The following is a 9,383-nucleotide window of genomic DNA, read 5'->3' on the forward strand; positions in this document are numbered from 1 at the left end:
ATTGTCTTGTAACTGTGTGCTTGTGTTTGATTGGACGATGGGAAGGCACTGTACCAGATATAGAAGAAGCCTTGAGGAGGTTTTTAGCTTCTTATGAGTGGGATTTCGGTCGGTCAGTCAGTCAGAGTTTGTCAGTCTGTGAGTGGGTCTTTTCGTGCTAGAGTTTGTGTTTGTGGTTAGAAGTGTTTCTCGTGATGTTCTCAGAGCGCGTGCCCGTCATTGAGAAGTGTAGCGCGCTGAAGGACTCCATCAGTGCTGAACATTTGTATTTATCGCTTCTCGGCCTTTTGGCTAAGATCAAGTGTAGTATCTGTTCTTATCAGTTTAATATCTGATACGTACCCTATCCGGGTACCATATATTAAATTGATTTTTGGAATTGGGAGATGGAATAGGGGCTTGCTCCGTCCACTCCACGCATCGATCTGGTATTGCAGTATTTCCAGAAACGGTGCACTCCCTTTTGGGAGTATTACTGAAGTTAAAATCAGAAACAGAATTAAACGTTTCTATTAAATAATTTATTGTAACTGTTATGACTTTGATTTGATTCGCTGTAAGTTTTTAGATCGCGTTTCGTCACCAATAGGTGGCGTTAGAAACATGTACCGCAAAACCAGTTGTAGGGTTTGATTTTATTGAAACTGAGATTTGTTAAAAATTTGAATTCTGAATAAATAAGCGTACTATGGATGTATGGTTTGTCAGGATAGCAGAATATTTGGCTTAGAGACAGAACTATTTGAAAATCTGCGATGTGAGGGTGCAAAAAGTCAAAATACTCAGAAAATCATCAAAGAAAAGTTCTTAGAAACGCAGAATACTAAATAAATATTGATATATTTATGGTAGGAAATTTACAAAATATCTTCATGGAACATGATCTTAATACCATAAGGATTTTTTGCATTAAAGAAAATCATACAATGATTTTTGGCTATTGCTACAAATATACCCAAAGACTTATTTTGTGGTCCAGGGTCACATATGATGTTGAATTGAATTATGCATGTCTTGAAATTTGTTCATCACAAAAAACATGTAAGTAGACTAATTTTTCATCCATTTTGTGAGTTTATTTAAATTTAAATATACATACGTCTTACACCAGAAATGCAGAATATCTATAATACCTTATAAACACTGATTAAATCCACAGAAGGGCAGAAAACTGCTCCAAGTTGAAATATTAGCAATTTTCTGAACTATTGTTGTAAGCATTCATATTTTAAATAATGTCAGATTCAGTTATTATTTTAAATTCAGGAATGCTGTTGAAAATTACTGCTTAATTAATTGCTCTCAGTAAATGTTTCAGTTAAAAATATTTAAAAGCATACTGTTTTAAAACTATATGTCTCAGCAGCATGGCATCCCATTTGTTAATTTAACAAAATAATTGATCACACTGTGGAATGCTTTAAAATGAACTAAAAAATGTGACACGGACAACACTTAACATACACTTTCCCATATATAGCATACAACTTTTAAAATAAAACCTAATGTTGACATGTTATGCATGAGCTATTAGTATGGTTTTATGTTTCTTGTGGTATTTTAAATAAATTAATCAAATAAAAATGATTAGTCCAGTAGTTCATAAATGGTCATGAGAAAACAAAGATTTTGGATTTATAGCAAATTTAGATTTTTGGTTGAATTATTCCTGTAACACATTTAGGGCCAGATTTACTAACAGCTTGAATCAGTGCAAACCCTCTTTTGGCCTTAAAGACTACTGTCAGGATTTACTAGACAAGCAGTGAAACATAGCACTGAAAGGGAGTGGATGCAGTTTTACTTTGGATATGCATTTGTAAGGGGCCATTCACATAATGCCTGTGTCTCGAAAGTGTTCCATGCATTTCCACTGCATAAAATGTAGTTCTGACCGGAACTGACTTCTCATTCACATCTTGCGACCAGTATGCACAAACTTACATCAGCAAAACACTCCTTTCTCTTTTTATGCTTCGGTGGTTTCTAATCACAATTCATGAATGCATGTGTTGTTTCTGTGTTGTTGTTTTAAACTAAGCATAAAAAAAAAAAGATGCACTTACTGACAGTATATATACTTACTTGCCAGCAATCCGCCAGAATAAAAGCTTGCTGATTTCAGGTTTAAAAATGTTTAAAAAATTAATTGAAAAAAGATTGGAAAATGTAAATAATAGCATTGTATTTTAAAGTACATTATAAAATAATTATTATTTAATTCATTTTTATTTTTTTATTTTAAAGAAGTTTACTTCCAGAACAAACATTTCCAGATAATGTACTCACCCCCTTGTCATCCAAGATGTGCATGTCTTTCTTTCTTCAGTCGTAAAGAAATAGTTTTTTGAGGAAAACATTTCAGCATTTCTGTCGATATAGTGGACTTATATGATGCTTTTGAATTTGGAGGAGAAAATGAGTTGGGAGTTTTTGTTTTTTTACCTACCCTAACTGTCTTGAACCAGAAAGTATATAAATTGTCTTCTTTTAATAGAAATTAACCGATCGTTCAGCTAGATAAGACCCTTATTCCTTGTCTGGGATCATTTAGAGCCCTTTTTAAACTGCATTTTAGAAGTTCAAACTCAGGGGCACCATAGACGTCCACTATATGGAGAGAAATCCTAAAAAATTCCTCAAACGTAATTTGTTTACGACTGAAGAAAGAAGGACATGAACATCTTGGATGACAAGGGGGTGAGTACATTATCTGTACATTTTTGTTCTGGAAGTGAACAACTTTAAATATACAGGTGCGGGTCAAAAAATTTGAATACCATTATTTTTTATTGTAACTTACTTTGAAAAGTTAAACTCTCATTTGGTCTAGATTCATTACATGTAAAGTAAAACATTTCAAAGTTTTTTGTTTTAATTTTGATGATAAGAGCGTACAGCTCATGAAAGTCAAAAATCCAGTATCTCAAAATATTAGAATATTTACATTCGAGTTTCATTAAATGACTACACCTACAGTATAAATTCCAGGTATCTCTTGTTCTTTGAAACCACACTAATGGAGAAGCCTGCTGACTTGGCAATGGTCCAGGGGACAAACATTGACACTGACACCACCCCATTCAGTAATGACCTTTTGTGACTTACCCTCTGTAAGTCACAAAAGGTCATTACTGAATGGGGTGGCTGTTTACAGAGTGCTGTATCAAGGCATATTAAATTCTAAGTTGACTGGAAGGAAGAAATTGGGTAGGCAAAGGTGCACAAGCAACAGGGATGACCGCAAACTTCAGAATACTGTCGAGTAAAGCCGATTCAAAAAATTGGGAGAGCTTCACAAGGAGTAGAATGAAGCCGGAGTTAGTGCATCAAGAGTCCTCACGTTTAGACGTCTTCAGGACCACCAAGCCACTTCTGAAACAGAAACAATGTCAGAAGCATCTTACCTGAGCTAAGGAGAAACTTAGAATGTTGCTCAGTGGTCCAAAGTCCTCTTTTCAGATAAAAGTAAATTTTGCATTTCATATTGAAATCATGGTCCTAGAGTCTGGAAGAAGACTGGAGAGGCAGAGAATCCAAGCTGCTCGAAGTCCATTGTGAAGTTTCTGAGTTCAGTAATGCTTTGGGGTGCCGTGACGTCTGCTGGTGTTGGTTCGCTGTTGGTTATCAAGTGCAAAGTCAATGCAGCCCACTACCAGGAGATTTTGGAGCACTTTATGCTTCCATCTGCTGACAAGCTTTTCCAGATTTCCTTCTCCAGCAGGACTTTAGCACCTGCCCACAGAGCAAAAACCACTTCCTAGTGGTTTGGCTGCCATGATATTACTGTGCTTTATTGGCCAGCCAATATGCTTGACCTGAACTCCATTGAGAATCTATGGGATATTTTCAAGAGAAAGATGGTGAGAAAGAAAGATGAGAAACAGTCGAACAATACAGACAATCTGAAGGTTCAATAGTACCTCAGCAGTGCCACAGGCTGATCACATCCATGCCACACTTCACTGATGCTGTCATTTGTGCTATAGGAGCAAGTCATTATATGTGCTACCAACCAAGTATTGAGTGCATAAATAAACATACTTTAAAACTTGAACTTTTAAGTTTTGCAAATCCATTTTTTGATTGATCTTAGGAAATATTCTAATATTTTGAGATACTGGATTTTTGACTTTCATGAGCTGTAAGCTCTAATCATCAAAATTAAAACAAAAAACTTTAGTTTAATATATGAAAGTTTCAATCATTGCAAACAAGTTGCAAACAAAAAAATGTACTTTTTCACGATATTCAAATTTGCTGAGCTGCACCTGTAATTGTGCACCACTGATCATATGCCCAAAGTTGATTGGGTAATTCACTGAAAATTGTAACACTTTGACTCTCTGGTGCTGTAACACTGGATATTAGAAACCTCTTTGGGATTCTCAAATAAACATCAGAGAGAGATATGCATTATTATTTCCATTCATCTCAGTGGTAGTTTCTGGACATGGCAGACATACTTAAATAATAATCAACAATGTTTACTTTAATGACAGTGCCAACAAGGACAATTCGATAGGCCTTCAATTTTAAATTATTTCTGGAACTGGTCCTGGTCAAACCTTAAGAATATAGTCCCGCAACTTTATTCAAAACAGAAACACTTCAAATGACACCGGAAAAAGACACAGAAAGCTTCAGAGAAAAACAACGTGCGTATTTCTGGTTGGAAATTAAAAGCCATCAACTGACACACTTAAAACAGGAAGCATCAGCATTCAAATCAGAAGCAAGAGTCAAAGCTAGTCCACAGTTTAGTAAATGCTGGCCTCGTCTGTAAGTTATTCTTGACTGCTTTGATGCATTGCAGTTTGGTAGGGCATTGTTTTTGATGCTTACATTTGGAAAGTTTTTTTTTTTTTTTTTTTTTTGCGCCCATGTATAAGATCAGGACATTAAATGTTTGTGTTGCCTAATGATGCTTGTTGTAAAATCAATAATCAATCAAGAATTCGATCTCATCATGTACCCTTGATGTTTTTGCTAAACTATTTTTTTTTTTTTTTTTTTTTTACAGTGCATCCTACAGTTTTAACTTTGACAAATAAAATACACGTAAGTCTGTGGTTAACATCCTTCAACCCCAGTACCAGCTGTTGAGATCACTAACTACTCGATAGTTCTTGTATCTTCTGACATGATCGCAAGCCCAGCAAGCGTGCTCAGGACCAAAGTAGGTTGTACTTGCAACGAAATGTTCTCTCCAGGTGAAGTACTGCCTGTACAAGTCCTCATTTTGGTCCAGAAGCTTAAGATGTTCAGCTAATTCTTTAGGCGACAGGAAGTCGTCCACATGGATAAAGGCATTGCCTGGAATTAATTCTTCATAGTTTTTCCTTGGTGGACCGAGAACCACGGGAACAGTGCCGAGTTTCAGAGGGTAGTAGAGTTTTTCTGTGATGTAATCTTTATGAATGGAGTTCTCAAAGGACAGGTAGAATTTACAGCTGGACACCAAATCCGAATAACCTTCATTACTAACGGGCCTCCTAAAGCCGCGTCCGTAGGCTTCTACTCTGATATATTGCCTTAAATTTTCATAGTATTGTGAACGCTTGTGGTTTGAGTTCCAGTTGCTCACAATCCAGCAAACAAGTTTATCTTTATTTGGGATTGTAAAAGTTGTATTCCCACCAGTTTTCTCTGAGATTCGTCCGTAAGGGACCGTGATGTCAGAATCAAGTCTGTAAGTTGAGGTCAGATTGAACAGATTGTTTAGAGTTGACCGCTTCGCTGAGTTACTGGGAGACTCCATGTTCATCCAGATCCATTTCTGGAACGGAGGTCGCGGCAGCGTCGGCATGTTGGATAAGTCCCCACGAATGTCACTGTGATGAAACAAAACGCCATGCGCGCTGTTAAACTGATCCCTGTTGTCTGTCAAGCGGCAGCCGTGGATGTTGAACAGTGAACTGCATAATCCTAAATCAAACTTGAACCCCATAGGCCACATCCAGATCAGGAGGATAGTGTCTGGATCAGTCGGTGGCACTGGTTCTGTTTGGGTAAACAGGTTTGAGACAGAGGTGATGTTCACGATACAGGTGTTGTTCACCATTTCTGTTAGATTTGGCATCTTGAGAGCGTTGATGCAGATGTCTCTGCAAGAATTAGGTCTGGAAACGGTTGGCTGGTTTAGACAGTTTACAGTCGGCTCGTAGTACGTGTAGAATATTGCTGAGAAACATATCGATAAAGCCGCTGTGATGAGGACGTTCTGACAGACTCTGGATGAGGTCTTGAGCTCCATCTTTGACCTTTAGTAGACAGAGCATGATTCAGACATGTTCACAATCCTTCATCTGAAGTCTGAGTCAAGTTTGGAGTCTTTCATTACAAGTCCGAGTCAGGTTTAAAAATCCGATTTACAAGGTATTTTAAAAGATTTGTGTGTGTTCACTACTCAATGCTGTGTGTGCACTTAGAAATGCAGAGCGTAAATTTCGAATAAATAAGCTTTCCATTGGCGTATGGTTTGTTAGCATAGGACAATATTTGAAAATCTGGAATCTGATGGTGCAAAAAATCTAAATATTGAGAAAATCACCTTTAAAGTTGAACTTAATGAAGTTCATAGCAATGCATATTACTAATCAAAAATTCAGTTTTGACATATTTACGGTAGATAAACTATTAATTAAGATTAAGCTTACAGCAATGCCAATTGTTTTTTTAATCACAAATATGTTGGTGGTTCTTGAAATAGAGTATACTTGTCTAGGTGGCTCGTCGAATAGAAAAGTTTGGGAATATATATGACCCTGGACCACAAAGTGGGTACAAAGTGGGTAGCACGGGTATATTTATAGCAATAGCCAAAAATGCATTCTATGGGTCAAAATTGTCAATTTTTCTTTTAAGCCAAAAATCATTACAATATTAAGTAAAGATCATGTTCCATGGAGATTTTTTGTAAATTTAATTTCCTTCCATAAATATATGAAAACTTAATTTTTTTTAGTAATATGCATTGCTAAGAACTTCATTTGGACAACTTTAAAGGCGATTTTCTCAATATTTCGATTTTGGTTTTGCGCTCTCGTTTTCCAGATTTTCAAATAGTGGTATCCCGGCCAATTATTGTCCTATCATAACAAACCATGGCATGTATAATGTATAAAGGATAGATTTTCCATTCATGTTTTTAACAGAACGCACCACAGCATACACTGAAAAAAATTACTTGTAAGATTTACTTGAAACAATCTTTGCAATAATTTGCACATTACAAGTAAATTACTATTGAACTTAACATTCATAAAGAAATTAAGTAAATATTACATAATTATATATCAGTTCACTCATAGAATTAAGTAAAATCTACTTGCCTAAGTTAAGTAAATTTAACTAAGAAAATATGCAACTTTAGCTTGGCCAATAAAAGTTTAAGTAATTTTTTTTATTTAGTCAAGACTTGGTAATACTTTGATTTTACATGATATAGCACCCAATTCAACAATGCTTTTAAAGTGCATGTTACTTAAAAACATCAAGTAAGTTATACAATAGATATCATGTAGGCACCAAATCTACATAATCACTATACAAGCACCTAACCCTAATCACAAGTTACCAAATCTAACAACAAAAACCATGTAAATACAACTAAAAACAGGAAAACCTTATTATTATCCATGCCCAAAGGCATGATGGGAACACCAATATCAGAAAATGGGAGCAGGTTTTACTTAATTTTATAACATTTATATTTACATTTTAACTTCTACAAGCTTATTTATTGGAAATTAAGTACCAATACCAACAAAAAGTGTATTCGATACAAATTATTGCCTGAACTAATGTTTTCATGTAAAAATCACATTTGTTTTCCTATAGTATTTTCTACACCACAGAATAATTTTTATCAGTGTATGCAATTGTGAATGCGTTTTAAGACTTGATGCTGCCATTCCGGTATCTTTAATTGCGTTCCTACATTCACTGCATCTAGCCGATCTTAATGAAGTTTCTGATAATGACACACTAACTTAATGTAAGAATGATGGCTCCTGCCACGTTTCATTTTGGATTGTACACGCAACATACGTCATCGAATACTATGATAAAAGTCCCATCTATATCAACAAGAAAATGCGTGATGCAAATATTTGACCCTGGACCACAAAACCAGTCATAAGGTTAAATTTTACAAAACTGAGATGTATACATCACATGAAAGCTCAATAAATAAGCTTTCTATTGATGTATGGTTTGTTAGAATAGGACAATATTTGGCCGAGATACATCTATTTGAAAATCTGGAATCTGAGGATGCAAAAAATCTAAATACTGAGAAAAACACCTTTAAAGTTGTCCAAATTAAGTTCTTAACAATGCATATTACTAATCAAAAATTACTTTTTGATATTTATAGTATGAATTTTACAAAAAAAATCTTCATGAAACATGATCTTTACTTAATTTCCTAATGATTTTTGGCATAAAAGAAAAATCAACAATTTTGACCCATGCAATGTATTTTTGGCTATTGCTACAAATATACCCCAGCGACTTAAGACTGGTTTTGTGGTCCAGGGTCACATATAGTAAAAGCTTTACATGTACTTTAAATTGCAAGATATTTATAATATCAGTAATTGATGATAAAAGACTTGAGCTGCGTTTAAAATATTCACAAGTTCGTCTTTTCGAATCAAGTCTGAAGTCATTTTAGATTAAGTCTGGAGTATGATTATGTACTGGTGTTTAAATATCTTTCTAGATTTGTTAAGTTGCATTGATGTCTATAAAACTTTGTACAGATTGTTTCAAAGCCGTCTTTGGGTGTGAAACAGGAAACAAAGGTATGAAAATTTGCTGTTAATTTACTCACCCTCAGACTATCCGAGATGTAGTTGACTTCTTCAGCTGAACAGTAAAAATGACTTTTAGCTGAAACCGTGGTCCTGGGTGATTTATACACTGGACATCTGTGGTTGCCAGTTTTTGAGAGTCAAAAAAAGATTTACAGACAAGACCAAATGAATCCCCGTGTCTCCTGATGATACACTGAGGTCTTGCGAAGCAAAATGATCAGTCTGTGCGAGAAAATGAACATTATTTACAACATTATTACCTTTAATCCACTGTAAACTATTCTCGTGAGTTCACAACTGTCTGGACCACAAACTTCCTCATTAACACTTATGTGCGGATGCAGACTCACACATAAGCTAATGCCACTGCTTGTTAGAACTCATGTGCAGACCTTCACCAGCAGAACTGAGAGCAGCACAACCACAAACCTCTCAGTAAGAGCGAGGAGTCATGAGACATGGCGGTGGTAAAGATTATTGCAGTGACAACACAGGTAGAATCAAACTGGGTCAGACATCAAAAGTCTGTGAAAAGTCGATTTTCCCGAAAGGAATCATGCA

At 35.5% G+C, this 9,383-nt stretch overlaps 1 protein-coding gene and 1 non-coding gene across 2 annotated transcripts; one reads left to right on the forward strand and one right to left on the reverse strand.

Annotated features, from left to right (window-relative positions):
* Nucleotides 1–271: 271 nt before the first annotated feature.
* On the forward strand, nt 272–462 carry LOC141290377 (U2 spliceosomal RNA). Its single transcript, XR_012340119.1, has one exon. It is a non-coding gene; the product is annotated as a U2 spliceosomal RNA (small nuclear RNA).
* Nucleotides 463–4,015: 3,553 nt separating this feature from the next.
* Nucleotides 4,016–9,273, reverse strand: LOC141289701 (4-galactosyl-N-acetylglucosaminide 3-alpha-L-fucosyltransferase 9-like). Its single transcript, XM_073821875.1, has 2 exons — nt 8,840–9,273; nt 4,016–6,263 (listed from the first exon to the last, which is right to left on the reverse strand). The coding sequence occupies exon 2, from the start codon at nt 6,254–6,256 to the stop codon at nt 5,084–5,086; it is 1,173 nt and encodes a 390-aa protein (XP_073677976.1). The 5' UTR covers nt 6,257–6,263; nt 8,840–9,273; the 3' UTR covers nt 4,016–5,083.
* Between the last annotated feature and the right edge of the window lie 110 nt (nt 9,274–9,383).

Source organism: Garra rufa, chromosome 17 (assembly GCF_049309525.1).
Source record: "Garra rufa chromosome 17, GarRuf1.0, whole genome shotgun sequence".
In the NCBI taxonomy this organism is placed as follows: domain Eukaryota; kingdom Metazoa; phylum Chordata; class Actinopteri; order Cypriniformes; family Cyprinidae; genus Garra; species Garra rufa.

Excerpts from the sequence above, each read along its gene's own strand:
- LOC141289701 (XM_073821875.1), bottom strand. The coding sequence starts at position 6,256 with ATGGAGCTCAAGACCTCATCCAGAGTCTGTCAGAACGTCCTCATCACA.